The sequence below is a fragment of the Berghia stephanieae genome, chromosome 5 (genome assembly GCF_034508935.2).
Source record: "Berghia stephanieae isolate SIO BIC M18660-M18661 chromosome 5, UCSD_Bste_1.3, whole genome shotgun sequence".
NCBI classification, from domain to species: Eukaryota; Metazoa; Mollusca; class Gastropoda; order Nudibranchia; family Aeolidiidae; genus Berghia; species Berghia stephanieae.
In genome coordinates, this window is record NC_088364.1 from 46,893,031 (window position 1) to 46,913,198 (window position 20,168).

Below are 20,168 nucleotides of genomic sequence, written 5' to 3' on the forward strand. Positions count from 1 at the left end.
AAAGCAATGCGAAGTTACTCATCACATGACGTGATTCGTATGACTATGACACTGTAATTGACAGCGACAGTCAGTACTGCCAAAACAACTGTCAACATATGAAAATGGCGGCAGCTGTGCTGTTTAAATTCGTCAGAGACGACTGATTCAACTGGAGAGGGTGTTTCGGGTTAGACTTAATCCCATCGATTCGTTTAATGACGATGAAATTTCCGAACATTTCCGTTTACATTGTGAACACATTTTTATAATTTGTGATCTTGTAAAAGACGACCTTGATCGTCTTCTCGGGAGGAAAGGTTAGTATTTGTATTCATTTTAATTCTAATCTCCTACTAGACTAATCTTCAAAGAGAAGCTTTCTTACATTCTCATGCATCCAACCCAAAATCGGTGTCAAGACTTCTTCTTCTCCTTCCTCTTCACACCTCCTCGTCCTTCTTCATCAACATCATCATCATCATAATTTTCTTCTTCTTCTTAACTGAACTATCTAGTCAAACTAAGTCTTAGTATTGGTAGATCTCTCTAATCATCACACACAAACCACTATGACTATTACTGGTATGACTTGGAATGGAAATTTTTGCACCGCTCTCTGGCACTATTGAATTTTGCATTCCCTTAACCAATTTTCGAGCTCTTGTTGGAGATAATTTTCACTGCGATTGTACTATTTTGAAAGGGAACATTTTTCATTAGCAAAACCAGTTTAGAATTGAAGAAAAAAAATCATTTTGTCCAGTTGGACTGACAAATTGCTGAGGAGAATCAATCTATAAAATATGATTTTTCACTCGAGGCGATGGGGCAGCGTGGCTCAGCAGTATGGTCTTTGTTTTGTACCCAAAAGGTAATTAGTTTGATCACCCATTGTACTTTGTGGCCTTGAACAATCCATCTCGTTCTAGTTCTATTTGCGGCACTGCACTGCGGCTGATGTCTGGGTTATTCGAGTGTTCCCTTGGAATAGACCCTAAAGACAGACAAATTTCCCCGTTGGATGAATAAAGGGAATATTATCTTTATGTGCATATATGCTGGTCTGACATCCGAATGCAATATGGGCCTCGTTTAACATTGCTTCACTGGACATTATTTTGTGTAATTTTTTGATATTTTTATTATAACAATGAGCTCATGATGAATTGGGTTATCAGACCTGCAAATAAGTGCACATTCCTAAGGCTTAAGGAAAATTAGTTTATTTCATCCCAGCTTAAATGATGAGATTTACCGTTATAATATTATAATAGATGCGAGAGTAAAATACAAACTATGACACTATTTCAATACAAAGCAGAAATCAGAGCCATTCAAAACATTACAAGAAATACAAACAACAAAAAAAAAGAAAAATATCGGATCGGAAGGTCCTGGGTTCGAGCCTCGCGCTCGGCGCATAGTTGAGTCCTTGGAAAAGACTCTATACTCACATTCTCTCACCGTACTCATGTGTAAAATGAGTACCTGGCCATTAACAGTGTTGTCTTTGTCCAAAAAATTGTAATATCGCCTAACAGGCGTCATGTCCCGTCCTACATGTTAAATGTTGCTGTTGACCAGGGAACCGTTGTAAAGCACTTTGAGCACATTTAGTGGATATTGCGCTATATAAAGCTCAATTTAATTTAATATGAATAAATTTAAAATCCTTTCTTGCGGTTATACAAACCTGTTAATAATCGCAATATGTTATTTCAAAACTTTTGTCGTGTTTTAAAAATTTCACTTCAAATACACATTACAAAGATGTTGTCGACAGTCAATTTAAATAAAATATTTCAGTGGAAACACTTTAAAAAGTGAAAGCAATACATTCGAGTAGTTTCCTTGAACTTGAACTCAATCGAATGTCCCAAATGTTTTCCTTATTATTTTTAGTTGTCATTCCATTCCTTACTTGAACTAATTTCACCTAGCCAATGTAAAAAAGGATTTGATTTATTCAAGGTTTTATTTTAATGCGCCCTGTGATTTCGACCACTTAGGATTTACTGTTACATGGACAGTTACGTTTGTGTACAATATGATACACATGCATACACAAAGACACTCACACACTCCATTGTCATTTCGCATAATTGACACTTCTCTTACTTATTCTTATCACCTCGCCATTCATTCCAATTTCAATGCCACATTTAAGTTTAGATTATTATCAGTCATACCTCTTAAATTGGTATTTATCATTTAATATTTGTAGGGTCTGACTGGAGAGGGTAAAGATTTATTTCTTGCTTATCAAATGTACTAGGGTAGGTCGCCTTAAATCTGTATGCTTTTCAATACCTCAAATTCCAACAGCTCTAACTGCAGATTGGTTCAACTAAACTCTCCACTGTTTGAGAAACTCAATTATTTGACATCTTTTGTTGGTTTGATGTAAATACATATGAGGTATTGTCAGTTAACCTTGCTTAAAAACCAAAAATAGATACCAAACCCCCTCACCCCAAATATGTATGCTCATGCCTCAAACCCGTAAATGGCTTGCCCTAAACCAGAACAGTATTAAATTAGTCTCCTAATTTTTCAAAATTTCATAATTTCTTAATATGATAATGTTGTGTTAGAATTTCATTTATTATTAGTTTTTTAAAATATTTTCTAAAAAAACAAAAAAAAAATAATTGAGCATATATAAAGAGAATTATCCTAGCATTTACGTTTGTTGCCGTTATTACTTTTGACACGTCAGCGATTTTCTGTTATTTTTTTCATTGAAAAAAAAATAAAAATGAATAAATAAAGACACCGCTGGAAAATTCTTTTTAAAAAGAAAAAAAAAACCTTTTACTTTTAGAAAGAAGTTTATTTTCACTTCCACTTCATTTAGTCTTTTTCTGGTTGTTCTAAACATTCAAGCGAGTTGAAAGCTTAAAACTTAATGGCAACGTTTGTCATTTTTTGTGGCAACTTTAAGGCAAAAATAGGCAACTGACACAGATGCTAGATTGTATACTTGCTAAACAGGCTCAAAGCTCTGTAAGGGGCTCCAAGCCAATAGCAACACAGCAATATCACAACTTTTCCCCGACAGAGTCATTGCTTTTAATGGCCAATTACTCAATAAGGAGCTTTTCCAATGACTCGACTTTGAACCACTCAGGGAGGGACTTGAATCTTGGGCCTACTGGTCCAACTGCAAGTGTCATACTACAAGACAACAAAGCCCCACTTAGTAGGGGCAAAGAGGAAGGGTGAAATTTATTGCCAAACCTCCGCACTACAGTACATCTATTTATATTGTTTATTGATAAATTATGGGTGCCATGTCACTATTATGATGCTTTAAAATTTTCACTGAACATGCCACCCTGCTTTATTTTTTCCATTATTTTTCTTTTCTTTTTTTTTAGAAACCCGAGACCGGGTTGCCACCTTGCCTCCTGTTCTTGCCAAGTAGTAAAAGGGTGGATCAGAGAGCAGAGCAGGGAGATAGGAAGTAGATAAACACACATCCAAAGTAGTCTTATAAATACAAAGCAACATTGTGGCAGGGACCTACAGTCTACAGTCCTCCTACAGCCTACAGATGCCCAGTGACCGTGCTGAGGAGCTACTGTAGCTTATTTTTATTTCATTTCATTAGTGACAAAGAAAAAATATATTTATGTACTTCTCTTCTTTTTTTTTCGCACTGTCACGGAGTGCGTTCCATATCGACATAGTTGTATTTTCCTGGAGGACTGCAGTATCAGGGTTTGAAAAGTTAGGTTTTCTCTTGTTGAGCTCCATTTTCGTCAATGAATTTCAAAACTAAATAGATCTAAACAAAACGAAAGCGGATGTGGCGCTGATTAAATCTTTTGCGTCAGAAGAACAAAACATCAGCACAAAACAACCGATAGAGTCGAGGGCTCGGCCAGGACTTGCCACGCCCACTCGTAAAAATGGCTGACTAAAAACAATAATACGCTTTAACAGTCGTAACTTCACTTCCCCGTAATTAATGACGCATGGTAATTTAGTAACTGGCTCTAAACTATCGGAACAATGGCGGACGCCCTTATGAAATATTTCTCCGACAAGCATAAAAGCGTATCCAGAGGGGAAAAAAAACCATTATAAATCTGATCATATTTTGACTTTTACACATTCTGGGCCCGTTCTAATGAACGCGGACTAACTTTAGTAATTTACTAGTCTAGTAAATGACTAGCTAGTCTTTAGCCCAAACTTAGTAAGTGTCTAAAAAAAATCGGATTCAATGAGCATTATTTAGTCTCGGACTAGCTGGGCTTTAGCCTAGAAATGGGCGTGGCTAGTCCTGACCTAGTCCTGACCTATCCCTTGACTCTATCGGTTATTTTGTGCTGCTGTTTGGGTTCTTCTGACGCAAAAGATTTAATCAGCGCTACATCCGCTTTCGTTTTGTTTAGATTCTATTTCCTTTTGAAATTCATTGACGAAAATGGAGCTCAACAAGAGAAAAACTATAACTTTTCAAACCCTGAAACTGCAGCCCTCCTGGAAAATACAATTATGTCGAGATTGCAGCACTCCGTGACAGTGCGAAAAAAAGAGAAGTACATATATTTTTTCTTTGTCACTAATGAAATGAAATAAAAATAGGCTATAGCACGGTCACTGACATTGGGCATCTGTAGGACTGTAGACTGTAGGCTAATACACCACCTCAAACATTTGTCAGTCCATATCTTTGCTTTTATGAGGTCTATTTTCATTATGAAAGGTTCAAAGTGAACAACTAAATGACGCCGATTCAGTGGTGTATTTGGTCTATCATGAAATGAAATAAAAATAGGCTACAGCACGGTCACTGACACTGGGCATCTGTAGGACTGTAGAGTAGGCTAATACACCACCTCAAACATTTGTCAGTCCATATCTTTGCTTTTATGAGGTCTATTTTCATTTTGAAAAGTTCAAAGTGAACAACTAAATGACGCCGATTCAGTGGTGTATTTGGTTTATCTTCATGTGAATAAATATTCTATTATTGACTTTTCCAAAATTCCAATAGGTCATTCATTTGTATGTCGTGATCTATTTTTCCTTGATTTCAGCTGTCTCAGCTCTAAACTATACTTTTCTTTCTCAATAAATAATTCATTTTCTGTTTGCAATGTATTACAGAGATGATTTACCACATGTAAAAATTTCAAAGTTGTATCTGAAGCTGTTTCTGAATTAAACTTGATTATGCATTGGGATGCTGTGCTTTCGTCACATTTTTTTCCTATTAAGCTATATAGAGATTTTCCTCCACATAAACGGTCATAACTTTTTAACCAGTGGAGATAGAGCGATACTTTTTTCACTCTAGTTAATGTTTCACTCCCCTTTATTTTTCTACGCTAAATTAATACCCATAGCCACTATTTTGAAAAATTCTTGCAAGTGCCTACTGTAGGTCCCTGTCACTCACAATGTTGCTTTGTATTTGTATACCTCGTGTTTATCTACTTCCTATCTCCCTGCTCTGCTCTCTGATCCACCCTTTTACTACCTACTTGGCAAGAACAGGCAAGGTGGCAACCCGGTCTCGGGTTTCTAAAAAAAAAAAAAAAGAAAATTAATGGAAAAAAAATGAAAAAAAACAGGTTGGCATGTTCAATGAAAATTTTAAAGCATCATAATAGCCGACATGGCACCCATAATTTATCAATAAACAATATAAATAGATGTAGTGTAGTGCGGAGGTTAGGCAATAAATTTCACCCTTCCTCTTTGCCCCTACTAAGTGGGGCTTTGTTGTCTTGTAGTATGACACTTGCATTTGGACCCGTAGGCCCAAGATTCAAGTCCCTCCCTGAGTGGTTCAAAGTCGAGTCATTGGAAAAGGCTCCTTATTGAGTAATTGGCCATTAAAAGTAATGACTCTGTCGGGTAAAAGTTGTGATATTGCGGTGTTGCTATTGGCTTGGAGCCCCTTACAGAGCTTTGAGCATGTTTAGCCGTATACAAATCTAGCATCTGTGTCAGTTGCCACAAAAAATGACAAAAGTTTTAAGCTTTCAACTCACTTGAATATTTAGAACAAGTCAACCAGAAAAATTCGAAATGAAGTGGAAGTGAAAATAAACTTCTTTCTAAAAGTAAAAGGTTGTTTTTTTTCTTTTTAAAAAAAATTCCCAAGCTGTGTCTTTATTTATTCTTTTTTTTTTTTTTTTCAGTGCAAAAAATACAGAAAATCGCTAATGCGTCAAAAGTTATAACCGCAACAAACGTAAATGCTAGGATAATGCTCTTTATATATGCTCAATTTTTTTTATTTTTTTTTGTCTTTTAGAAAATATTTTTAAAAAATAATTATAAATGAAATTCTACCACAACATTATCATATTAAAAAAATTATGAAATTTTGAAAAATTAGGAGACTAATTTAATGCTGTACTGGTTTAGGGCAAGCCGTATACGGGTTTAGGGCATGAGCATACATATTTGGGGTGAGGGGGTTTGGTATCTATTTTCGGTTTTTAAGCAAGGTTAACTGATAATACCTCATATGTATTTACATCAAACTAACAAAAGATGTCAAATAATTGCAGTTAGAGCTGTTGGAATTTGAGGTATAGAAAAGCATACAGATTTAGGGCGACCTACCCGAGTACATTTGATAAGCAAGAAATAAATCTTCACCCTCTCCAGTCAGACCCTACAAATATTTAATGATAAAATGCCAATTTAAGAGGTATGACTGATAATAATCTACACTCAAAAGCATGACATTTTTTATGCAAATAATTTAAAGGATACAGACTAATTATACAAGTAAAGTTTGCTACAACCATAATAATAAATAAAGATTTTATGGCAACAAAAAGCAATCAATAGAACTGATTCCAGTGCAAAATGAATGTCCTCAACAATCTCATTACATAATCGTTGATTTACATATTTTTTCTCCTTTTTCATTTTCAGGTTTGGGAAAAGATCAGAATGAGAGTCAATGCGGAATTCTCAAAAACCGTTCGGTGATGGAGCTATAAAAAAAATTCAAGGACACGAAAAGAATAGTCCAAAGTCATGTTGATTATGTAAAGCAGACTGGAGGGGGAAACCAGGACCCTCTTCAATCTTTACTGAACAAGTACCGGTACTCGTCATTATTGGCGAGTGTAGTAACATTGTTGATGGTATTCAAGGTAAATTTCTGCAATTATAATAGTTCCATACATTGTTCTGTATACAAATGTAAAAGGCTGTCATCTAGGCATTCCATGAATAAAGTAGTAGTAGTAGCATATGGCTACACCTCCAAATTTATTTCGTCAACCCAGCTTCTAAAGTCTTCCTCCACCCTAAGGACGGTTTCATAGCCACCTTCAAGTTTAGTGACTGGACAGTGGAGGACGATGTGATCGCTGGTCTCTGGGGCTGCCTGACATGAATACAAATAGTACCTTACAATATTTTAAACAAGTAATTTGTACTATGTATGCATGCATCTTTTGTGATCGTCTAATATTGACATCCTTACAATTGCCTATGCACGGATTCATTTTTCTCTAACATAACTATCCTCTTTTGGTAGTTAAGTCTCAAAAGTATATCACCTCTATTGCATATCTAACAACTGCCTCTGGGACACGTTCCCTCTTGATTTTTTCTCAATTTTAAAAACATTAAAAGAATAAATGAAGGCTGAAGTCGAGTATCAAAACAAGATTATTCACATTTAATAATTCAATGGTAGTTAAAATCTTGAAATTTACTTTACACCATCAATCCTGAAGTAGCTGACAAAATTATATGGCAGAAAACACAAGAAGGCCCAAAATGGGGGTCTCCTTTTGAAATAAACTTATTTCTATGAAAAAATCCAAATTCACTTATTTTTTTGTGTGTTTTGTGTTGATTTATGGTTAAGGAACCTGTGTGAGCAGTTTGAAAAAAAAATATTTTGTTGTTATTAAGATATTGTTTGTTGAAGTGTTTTTTTATGGGTTTTGGCGACAACAAACGTTTTCATTTCAGCCACGGTAGTTTCGGAAAACTGCGTTAAAGAAACATGAAATCAACTCAGAAATTCTTTGAATGGCCATATTTTGTGAAATAAAACATTAAAAAATCGGAGAATGAGTTTCATTTTTAAAAATAATTATGATTTCATGCGTAAAATAAAGAAAAACGGCCGTTTTAGAAAACACAAAGTTTTGGGGACTTCGTAATTCTTCCATAGCGAGGCTCTTACTTCCTGTAAAATACGAGTCAAAACATCCGGTGTCTACATCGTTTTTCCATAGCTGCAGTTTTTGTTTACGGCCCTAAAACGTTATCCGATAACTTCGACGAGTGAAAATTGGTAAGTTGACTATTTTTATTATAATTTTAAGTATTTTAGTATAATCAATGTGAAATTCAAAGGATTTGTGTTAGTTTTAATGCCCGTTTTTCTGTGTGTCGCTCTTCCATAGCAGTTTTTCCATAGCAGAATCAAGCCGGCTTCGATTGTTTTGATTCTGATAATTCCATTTCTAACCCCTGAAAGTCGATAATCGACTTATTTTATTGTAAATATATGATGAATAACAAGATAGAAACCCACAACTACGCAGGATGATGTTATTTTGGCTTGAAATGCCTTGATTTAATGTGCGATACGGCAAAGTTTGGAAAACTGCTATGCCACAGAATAGCGAAACCAATATGGCGGCTGATTCACGATAATGGCATGGCTGGCGACCCATAAGAAATCAACTAAATTTAGATTAAATTTATGAAAATGATAAATAGACGTTATTTTTATCAAATTTGAATAGAATTATGTTCCCTTTCATTTAATTTGATTCCCACCATTTTTCTTTCTTGTATGATTCAGATAACATCAGTAAAATTTCTCTAATTAGTTGTACATTTATTTCAGCTACTTTCCGCCATATGAATATTTCAAATTTGAAATAAGTGATGGAGCAAGAGCTTTTGTGTCATAAGGGATTGCCATGTATTTTTTATCACAAATCGTCAAAGTGGCATCATGCAACATTGTATTGAAATTCCACTTTGGAGTTGGGTCCTGTAAAGATTTATTTTGTTTCATTTAGTGTTTTATTTAGGGCAAGCCAATGGCACAGCGAGTTATCATGCTTGCATATGAATCAAAGTGTCATGGGTTCAATTCCCAGCAGATTTGTTATTTCTGGGATTCATGGGTCTCAAGATCAGAAGATAAGATTACACTTGGATGCATTTCATGGTTAAAAAAAAAAAAAGAGCCAGAGACCGGTAATTATATGATGCAAATTTTACATTAAAAATCAATTGATATCGTATCATATTAAAATTGATATAAATAGAATTAAAATCATTATAATTTCATAACAATTCACCTTTAAAAAAAAACACCACTGTGTTCCTCCTCATTAAGTTTGTAATGGGTAATCTGGACTTGAAGTGCAACTTGTGAATTCTATACTTCATTTAATTCAAATTTATCAACAATTTTCTTTACAGTAATGGGCACTGAGAGTTTGGTTCCGAATCCCAGTCCAGCCAGAATTATTATTGACATATCTGACTGTAATCTTGGAGATTACACCATAATCAGTAAGCATAATTCTTTTGCTACAAAGTCATTAAATTATTAATAGAATTTCACCCGAAAGAATAAAGAAAAATTTGTTTAAATGAGCTTTTGTATATAGCAATAAACACAAACGTGCTCAAAGCGCTTTACAAGGGGTCCCTGACCAACAGCAACATTTAGAACGGGACATGACGTCTGTTAGGCGATATTACAATTTTTCGGACAGAGACAACACTGTTAACGGCCAGGTACTCATTTTACACCTGAGTACGGTGAGAGAATGTGAGTAAAGAGTCTTTTCCAAGGACTCAACTATGCGCCGAGCGAGGCTCAGGCCAGGACCTTCCGATCCGAAAACGAGTGTCATACCACAAGACCACATAGCCACTAACAGTGTATTTAACATTGACAACAGTACTGAAAGGACTATCACGGCTAACAAGTTGGTCAAAATGGGGGACATTGAAGTGACAGTGGGACCACGAAGTATAACATAAGTGTGGTTGTGTGATTTTGTTTAATCAACATTCTTTATTTGTTTGTTTTTAATGGTTTTACGGCGCTTGCAACACATTAAGGTCATATCAGTGCCAGTAAAAAGGAACAAAATGTTCTAGAATTATAAATCCTCTTCTGTTTTTAATTGCTTGCGACATGTTTAGGTCATTTCAGCACCAGTAAAAAGGATGCAAATGGATAGTCAAGCAATTCTAGATTAACAATTCAAAGCACTAATAAGTAAAACAAAAAGGGAATGGTTCTTATATGGAATGGATGTAGATTCCAAGAGCATGCCATCGGTGGACTTAGTTTGAAGTCACCTAAAAGTGTCGTCCAGGCACAAGCACAGGTCCCCATTAAGAGGAACACACTCAAATGCTTACTTATCACATATTACATATGTAAAAAAAAATACTGGTTCCCCCTTAGAGAAAAATACTCAAACAAAAAGATGATTTACAAGGAAATAAAACAAAAATGCATACTGTTGCTGAGTCCATTGTTTTCTCAAATATATTTATATTAACACTTTTAAGCACTGACAAACAGTTTATAAGGATTTGTTTAAAAAGTGGGATGTGGTTCTAAAATCATCTCAATTAAATGGCCAGCATTTCATGTTGCTTAAGGAGATAACATTGTTCAAAAGTTTTTATCATTCCAAATTCTGACTTTGACCTGAAGACTATGTGGGATCAGAGAAGTTTCAAAATGAAATGACGTTTTTGATTTCAGCACCACTTGATTTCATAATGTGGCCAGTTTCATAATTCACAGATATAATCATGTTTTGTTTCAATGCAGTGAAAAAGATGTTCTAAAGATTTTTTTTCCTCCACAGCTTCAACACTAGCCAGACAGATGGATATGAGTGAGATTAATGAAATCAGTTTTGTTGATTGCTCTGTGGTGGAGTCAGTAGTTGTAGTAGATGATTTGACAATAGAAACTCTTCCCCATACACCAGAGGAGTGGAATGCCTCAGATGGCATCAGCCAAAGATTACGACAAGCTGGCCCCAAGAGGAGATGACAGATCACTGACAATCCATTAGTGGATCAATGGCTGCAGTCGGAAATACTCCATTATAAAAAAAACCCAACTCCATTGTTGAACAAAATACCATAAGAATTGAATACATGAAATTTAAGATGAGGCATATTAATTATTACACTACTTATAATTAAATTATTCTTTTTATATGTCTTGATATTATAGCTGTCATCTGCATTTTTTGCCAAATTGGGACCTAAAATTTGCCCAAAAAACCCCCCAAAATTTGCCAAGAAATTTGCCAAAAAGACCAAAATTTGCCAAAAAATTTGCCGAGGAGAACTAAGCGTTTCAGTAAAAATTAACACGCGATACAGAAAAAAAAATTTATAAAAGACAATTTATTACATTTAAGGAGGCTACATTTATTAATTTACACAATGTAAAGCGATTTATGCGCCCAAACTTTTAGACAATCACACACACATACACACAAACAAACGTACACTTTCAGTCAGACTCATCAAAGGCCTAGTTTTCTTTTACTACTCAAAAAAAGAGGCATCGATAAACTTATTGTAGTAAAGGAAAACTAGTCCTTTGATGTTGTTTTCTGTGAGTCTACGCCTTCTGAAAGACAAGACAAGATTGTAAAGAGAAAAACTTCGCTCCACATCAGCTGACGAGCATGTTGAGAAGGCATACCGGGACGCCAATGCAGCGAGAGCTAGAACATAATCTGCCTCAGACTTCCAAAATAGGGTCAGATGTATAATTCCAGTATCAGACTCATGCTGAGGAATATCACAAAAATTGGGAATTGCAGTGTATGCAGATACACTGCGAGCATGAGATCATTATCCGTAGAGAGTAGCTTCCCTTGGTTTGGGCCCAGGCAAAGCTGCAACATTTCTCAAGTTTCGCACTTTCTTTTTCGTTATTTTGTTTTCGCTTCTTTTTTTCCCCAAAATTTGCCACGCGATTTGCCAATTTTCCCAAAATTTGCCACGATTTGCCAATTTTGGGAAATTTGCGGATCGCCCTGATTTGCGGCTGCAAAAATGCAGATGACAGTTATAGGAAATTAATTCATGTATGAAAATCACAGCTGGGAGCGTTCACAAATGACATCATAATTTAGTTTCTATCCATGACCCAATTGGTTTCTAATGTCTTGAATTTGAATATTAATTCAATCACATGTATTTTGAGTCAATTTTAAAAATGGTTTAAAGCAATCCATGGAGACATGTTGCAATACATTTGTCCATAGTGTAGAAAAAATTGGCCTCATAGTATCTTAGAAAATCGCAGTTAAAACCTGTCTTATGAATTGCCTTAAACCATTTTTAAAAAATGGTTCTTGAGATTTTCTAATTGTTATTTAGAGGGGTTTTAGTCCTGTATTTATCTCAATCTGTACTTTTGATAGAGCTGATATGTTTTTGTTAAAATTTACTTAAAATCGCATGCATGCAGTGTTTAAGGCCTTTTTTTTACTACAATCACTCCATTGTTCCTTATGTTATTGGTAGAACAAATCCTCTGGAATAAATACAGATTGTTATTTTGGCCTATTGTCACAAACTTGTACAGTGGCATGGCGATTTAAGACCCTTATCACAAATGTGACTTGGGACTATCCTGGGCTTTGGCTAAGCGGCTGGTATAATGATTTATACAAAAGGTCTTACAATATGTAATTGTCTTATGACAATAGGGCAGTTAAAATTTGATTGCTCAACTCAGGATTTTGATGACCTTAAAAAAAGAAAATTTTAATGCCCCTTTGTTTTCTGTTTGATAACCGACTCAGGCATGAGAATTCTTGTTCAGTTTTCCAATTTACATCAGACCCATTCCAGAAAAAATTACAGTGAATGCACTTTAATACTTCCTGCCAAACAGGTTTGTTTTTGTTTTTAAGGGTTTTACAGCACTTGCAACACATCAGCGCCAGTAAAAAGGAGTAAAATGGGATAGTCAAAGAGTACTAGATGCCTGATAGGCGACTTGTAGTTATATGATATAGAAATGTGTTTCCATATGACCAGCTGGAACAATAATTAAAACAGTATGACATTTATGTAGCTCATCACAACAAGAATACTGCACACAGTATACTTGCAGAGTGATGTACTACATTAATGATTATATTTATTTCCTGATTAGAGAGGTTCAACGATATTTCTAAAAGCACTATTAATCAAAGTCAGCCTGGCTGCCTTGCCAGCAGCAAGACGTTCTGTTCAGATGCTCCTTCCCGAGTCCCAATAGGAGAAAAGTTATGATTGCTGTCATCATCATCATCATTACGGTTGTTTTCTTCCATGGGTAGGCCAGCATCAACAGCAAAGTTGTGGAGCCAAAAACACATAAATAACCTTGCAGGCTCTGTCAGGCGTCATTCTGAGCTCGTCATGGAGACAATTCCATCTTCTTTTAACCACTCCAATGACTCTGTTGAAATGACAATAATTGCTTGTACTTGTACATGTACACTTAAAACCAATTAAAATTAAATGGACCTCTCTCTCTCTCTCTCTCTCTTCTCTCTCTCTCTCTCTCTCTCTCTCTCTCTCTCTCTCTCTCTCTCTCTCTCTCTCTCTCTCTCTTTATTTATTTATTTATTTTTTTTTTTTCTCAGTCATTTAATTACAATTAGAAGGGAAAGAATTACATATAATGGTTAATCTGAGTTCTTCAAAAAAAAAAAAAATGTAATGTTTATACTAGCATGACAATGACAGTATGATTACAACTATTTTTTTGGTTAATTTTCTTTTATTTTCATTGATCATTTGCAAATTGTATTGTTAAAGTGGATATAAAAATAAACCTGAAATATTAAATTTCAAAAATTATCAAAATGTTATTGTTTCCTGGAGGGTGGGATTATATGATTGGTAAAACTTACCTTTCAATCGTGCATTTTGTGATACGATGGGCGGTGTTAAATGCCTCTTCTCCTCTATTTTGGGGGTTTTGGTATTGGGGTCATTAGCCAATTTCTTAACATATAACGACTGTCTCCAAGGATCACACCATCCAAAGCCCTGCGATGTGGATCCTCAAATGCAAAGAATAGCCCAGATTTCCTAAAAAATTTGCATCATGCACTGAACCAGGCCACTTAGGAACCAAGTTTGTAACTTATAAAATTGCATCAGAGACGACCTAAAAATGGGAGAAGGAAAATTTTTGCATATATTAAAACCTGCAATAAAATCTAAATCAGGAAGTGTAGTCAACTTACGTACAGTACAGCTCGCGCACAATGGCCTCTTATAAAATAATAAAATTCCTTTTATTCATCCCATAGGAGAAATGTGTCTCAGGGTCTGTTCCAAGGGAAGAATGGAATAACCCAGGCGTCAGGGAATGGAGATGGGATGAGGGTGGGGGAGTAATAGTCATTGGGTGACCTTTTAACAACCATGTACTTTGTGTAACATACCATGACGACTCAACAAAAGGCTAGTGGGTGGGAGGCAAGTGACTGACTGATCAATATGTTGATAGTCCTATGCCTAATAAAGCGAATGATGTGTGACAACTGACTGATTGAGTAACTGTGCCTGATGAAAACTGATTGGGTAATGAGCTTTTATGTGAAGCCTGATGATGTCTTTTCTTATCACTGGGATGGTGCTTTACTATTACAAGTTTTGAAGAGCATTTAGTAGTGGTAGTGACTGCCAGTAGTGGGGTTAGAATGGATGGAGGCAGAGGAGAGGGGAACAGAGGAATAAACCATTGCATTGTTCCAACTTGCCCCTTTTTCTGATGTAATGTAAGTGGTAGAAAGGGGGGGGGGGGGAGATAGTGATAGTCGGAGGGGTTGTGCTTCTGTAGCTAAGTCTGTCAGATCTCATGAAAGTACTTTGTGATAGACTACCTTCCTATTCAAAGGGTAGCAAGCAATTGTTATTGTCTGTTTCATGCCATAGAAACCGGGATAAACCCTGGCTCCTTGGGCTTCATGCCTCTGAAGGACTGCTATTCATTAAATTATTTTTTTTTTCATTTCAAATATTTAAGGATATCTAAACAGGTCTTTGATGCGAAGTTGGTCCCTCTAGCTCAATTATTAGGGTATTCGCTTTACATGCTAAGGGCAAAGTAGAGATTTTTATTTGACCCCACTGACCACCCAGGAATGATGGGGTGGGTAATCTGTATTTGTTAGATCTGGTGGAAAGTTCTTTACAATAAACCTGTGTCCTATCCAAGGGGTAGCAAGCAATTACTATTGTCTGTTTCACACTAAAGAAACATAGATAAACTCCCGCTACACCAGCCTTGCAGCTCTGAAGGAGTGAAGGAAGAACTATTTGATGCGATTACTTTCAGCATGATGTCTTTGTGCAGATGTGGTCTAGTGGTATGACACTCGCTTTCGGATCGGAAGGTCCTGGGTTCGAGCCTCGCGCTCGGCACATAGTTGAGTCCTTGGAAAAGGCTCTTTACTCACATTCTCTCACTGTACTCATGTGTAAAATGAGTACCTGGCTGTTAGCAGAGGTGCCTTTGTCCGAAAAATTGTAATATCGCCTAACAGGCGCTTGTCTCGTCCTACATGTTAAATGTTGCTGTTGACCAGTGTCCCCTTGTAAAGCGCTTTGAGCACATTTAATGGATATTGCGCTATGTAAAGCTAAATTTTAATAATTTTTAAAAAAATGTCATTGTACTTGACGCTTGTGCCTCACCAGTATGGTCTTTGCTTCGTACCCAAAAGATACCTAGTTCGAATATACACCATGGCATGTGGCCATCAACAAGCCATCTCTCCCTAGCTCAATTTGCAGCGCTGTGCTGTTGGTGACACCGGAGTTATTCCAGTATTCCCATTGAATAAACCCTAAGACAAATTTCCGCATGAGGACTATTAAAGGGAAATTTATAATTATTATTTACTTTATTGGGAGGTTCCTGTATCACATCATTCATTTAATGACGTAGCCAACTAGTAGCAAATCATGGCATGTGGCATTGAAATTAGAATGAATGGCGAAGTGATAAGAATAAGTAAGAGAGGTGTCAATTATGCGAAATGACAATGGAGTGTGTGAGTGCCTGTGTGTATGCATGTGTATCATATTGTACACAAACGTAACTGTCAATGTAACAGTAAATTTTCGGTGGTCGAAATAACAGGGCGCATTAAAATAAAACCTTGAATTAATCAAATCCTTTTTTACATTGGCTAGGTGAAATTAGTTCAAGTAAGGAATGGAATGACAACTAAAAATAATAATGAAAAAATTTGGGATATTCGAATGAGTTCAAGTTCAAGGAAACTGTACTCGAATGTATTACTTTCACTTTTTAAAGTCTATCCAGTGAAATACTTTATTTAAATTGACCGTCGACAACATCTTTGTAATGTGTATTTGAAGTGAAATTTTAAAAACACGACACAAGTTTTGAAACAACATATTACGATTTTTTAACAGCTTTGGTATAACCGCAAGAGAGGATTTTTACTTGATTCATACTAAATTAAATTGAGCTTTATATAGCGCAATATCCATTAAATGTGCTCAAAGCGCTTTACAACAGTTCCCTGGTCAACAGCAACATTTAACATGTAGGACAGGACATGACGCCTGTCAGGCGATATTACAATTTTTCGGACAAAGACAACACTGTTAACGGCCAGGTACTCATTTTACACCTGAGTACGGTGAGAGAATGTGAGTAAAGAGTCTTTTCCAAGGACTCAACTATGCGCCGAGCACGAGGCTCGAACCCAGGACCTTCCGACTTCCGATCCGATATTTTTCTTTTCTTTTTTTGTTTGTATTTCTTGTAATGTTTCGAATGGCTCTGATTTCTGCTTCGTATTGAAATAGTGTCATAGTTTGTATTTTACTCTCGCATTTATTATAATATTATAACGGTAAATCTCATCATTTAAGCTGGGATGAAATAAACTAATTTTCCTTAAGCCTTAAGGCAACGTGCACTAATTTGCAGGTCTGATAACCCAATACATCATGAGCTCATTGTTATAATGAAAATCTCAAAAAATTACACAAAATAATGTCCAGTGCAACAATGTTAAACGAGGCCCATATTGCATTCGGATGTCAGACCAGCATATATGCATATAAAGATAACATTCCCTTTTTTCATCCAATGGGGAAATTTGTCTGTCTTTAGCGTCTATTCCAAGGGAACACTGGAATAACCCAGACATCAGCCGCAGTGCAGTGCCGCAAATGGAACTAGGACGAGATGGATTGCTCAAGGCCGCACAGTACAACGGGTGATCAAACTAATTACCTTTTGGATACAAAGCAAAGACCATACTGCTGAGCCACGCTGCCCCATCGCCTCGAGTGAAAAATCCTATTTTAAAGATTGATTCTCCTCAGCAATTTGTCAGTCCAACTGTACAATTTTTTTTTCTTCAATTCTAAACTGGTTTTGCTAATGAAAAATGTTCCCTTTCAAAAATATTACAATTACAGTGAAAATAATCTCCGACAAGAGCTCGAAAATTGGTTAAGGGAATGCAAAATTCAATAGTGCCAGAGAGCGGTGAAAAAATTTCCATTCCATGTCATACCAGTAACAGTCATAGTGGTTTGTGTGTGATGATTAGAGAAATCTACCAACACTAACACTTAGTTTGACTAGTTCAGTTGAGAAGAAGAAGAGGAGGAGGAAGAAGTGGCAGAAGAAGATGAACATGATGATGTTGATGAAGAAGGACGAGGAGGTGTGAAGATGAAGGAGAAGAAGAAGAAGAAGTCTTGCCCGCACCGATTTAGGGTTGGATGCATGAGAATATAAGAAAACTTCTCTTTAAAGATTAGTCTAGTATGAGATTAGAATTAAAATTAAAATGAATACAGATACTAACCTTTCCTCCAGAGAAGACGATCAAGGTCGTCTTTTACAAGATCACAAATTATAAAAATGTGTTCACGATGAAAACGGAAATGTTCGTATATTTCATCGTCGTTAAACGAATCGATGGGATTAAGTCTGACCCGAAACACCCTCTCCCGTTGAATCAGTGTTCTCTGACGAATTTGAAACAGCACAGCTGCCGCCATTTTCATGTGTTGACAGTTGTTTTGGCAGTACTGTCAATGACAGTGTCATAGTCATAGTCATACGAATCACGTCATGTGATCGAGAGTAACTTCGCATTGCTTTGCTTGGCACAAAAATAAAGAAAATAAAAGGGGGTAGGGGTGTGTTTTAGCTAAACAACATAATTTTCATATTAAAAAATAAGCTAGGTCTAGTTGTGTGTTTGTTATTCTCTAAATATCTAAATCTAAACTTCGAACCAAGCGAAGCTGAAATCTCAGGCTCAGACTCACTGAGTCACTCAACTTCATCAGATTTATTAGTTTCCCGGACAAAAATGTGTGCTTTCGACGATCTGTGACCTTTAAACCGTTTCCTTTAGTATTGACAAATATCAACAGATTACTTTTGTCGTTATAATTCTTTTTCTATGTATTTTTTTTCTCGCGAACCGAGTCGTCTAACATTGGCCGCCATCTTTGTTGACTTTGTTGACGCCGTTTCTTAGTTACTAGTCAGAGACTAAACGATCAAGTCCGACTCGAGCAAGTGACTAAATCTTGGCCAAACTTAGTCCGAAGGTGACGTGATTTTAGTCTGGGACTAGCTTAGTCAGCTCACATTAAATCCGATTTTTTCTAGTCATTTACTAAAGTCAGAGATAGTCCGGGACTAAGCGCTAGTCCGCGTTCATTAGAACGGGCCCTGATCACAAGACATATGAAACGTTCTAGCCAGCATGAAGAATAAAAAGTGCCAATTTTCTTTGTTTAAAACCACGATGGCCGCCGTTGTTAGCCCCTTCTCTGAATGGCTTCCCGAGAGACAACCACTTTGCCTAAAATTTCCACACCAAATTCCCATTGTCTTGACCTGGCATCGCGGAAATTTGCCATTTGAAATCCCAAATTTTGCCAAATTTTGCCACAAAAAAATGACAATTTTGCCACAAAAAATAGAAAAATTTGCCACATTTTGCCGTAAAAATTGCCAAATTTTGCAAATTTTGTTAACTAATCGGATAACTTTTTTTCGTTCCCGGGGACCCCAAATACTACAATGATCTGAAGATGCACACAAAAGTCACTCAGGTGCAGATCATAATGAAAAATGATTTAAAACATCAATCTTAATCTTATATCAAAACAAAAGTACGAAAAACCTGCAAAGAGAGGTATCAAAATTTAATTAAACAAGATATTCATAGGAAATAAAACTGTTATAATAAAGGAACACCAAAGCCTTTAAGTTTGCTTCGTTGAGCCGCCTTCTCCTGTCTGAAAATACAAGATTATAAATGGAGAAGGACCTCTCAGCATCAGCAGAATTAAGGCAGGTGTATATGTATCTCTTTGCCAGCGTAGCAAGATGGGGAACATCTGAGCTAACACTGTTCCAAAAAACAGTCAGATCAAGTGGAATGCCTCCAGATGCCGACACTGCTCTTGGACCAAGAGACTCTTTATATCGAAGTACTTCTACACGAGGTACTTCATGAATACCAGGAATGGTCAAAGAATCAATATCAGAGTCAGCAATGAACACTAAATTGCAAGGATTGAAGAAAGGTATCTCCTTCAATAATTCCATCCCTGGTTGGCCTTCCGTCGATGAATATTTCTCAAGCTTTTCATTGGCCAAAGAGAAAGCTTGACAAAAACTATCCTGGAGCTGAAGCTTGAGATGTTGGTCCAGGTCATGCGGACAGTGTCTTTCTACATCTTGTAGGGTCACATGGCAAGATGAAAACTGGTCCTTAATTTCCATGAGCTTTGACCACGCCTGGTGAAAATAGAAATAAGAATAAGGCAAGGATTAAAAAACATAAGAAAGTATTTTTGTTTTGTAATTCTTTTCTTGCTCTAGTCAAAGACATTCAACTATAATGTTGTGTCCAAAGGCAGAGTTTCAACAAAGATGGAATCGTTTCATTAATAATGATACCTGCTCTTAATCTTATAAAATAAGATTTAAAGGTAGGAGGAGAAAATGAATATTTACTGTCATGGCGATTGGACTTTGGCTTTGGAATACATCAGTAGCTACAACGATGGACTGAGACTGCTGGATTATAAAGCTCATCTCTGCTTGAATTAACTGGCGCTCCGACACCGAGCAGAGGATATCA

At 36.3% G+C, this 20,168-nt stretch overlaps 1 protein-coding gene and 1 long non-coding RNA gene across 4 annotated transcripts in view; one reads left to right on the forward strand and one right to left on the reverse strand.

Annotated features, from left to right (window-relative positions):
* The first annotated feature begins 68 nt into the window (after positions 1–68).
* LOC144973039 (uncharacterized) lies at positions 69–11,029 on the forward strand. Of its 3 annotated transcripts, none has more exons than XR_013645472.1 (4): positions 69–299; positions 6,892–7,115; positions 9,424–9,516; positions 10,839–11,029. It is a non-coding gene; the product is annotated as an uncharacterized LOC144973039 (long non-coding RNA). The 3 variants fall into 3 exon arrangements; XR_013645470.1 differs by lacking the exon at positions 69–299 and adding an exon at positions 4,113–4,532 and having other exon boundaries at positions 10,839–10,883; XR_013645471.1 differs by lacking the exons at positions 69–299; positions 10,839–11,029 and adding an exon at positions 4,113–4,532 and having other exon boundaries at positions 9,424–10,435.
* Positions 11,030–19,178: 8,149 nt separating this feature from the next.
* The window catches only part of LOC144973040 (uncharacterized), a 3,780-nt gene continuing 2,790 nt past the window's right edge, over positions 19,179–20,168 (reverse strand). The window contains exons 4-5 of the mRNA XM_078915009.1: positions 20,042–20,168; positions 19,179–19,822 (exon numbers count right to left, since the gene is read on the reverse strand). The exon at positions 20,042–20,168 is cut by the window's right edge and continues 123 nt beyond it. Of these exons, the coding sequence (XP_078771135.1) occupies positions 19,229–19,822; positions 20,042–20,168 (721 nt within the window). The 3' untranslated portion in view covers positions 19,179–19,228. The remainder of the gene's footprint in view (positions 19,823–20,041) is intronic.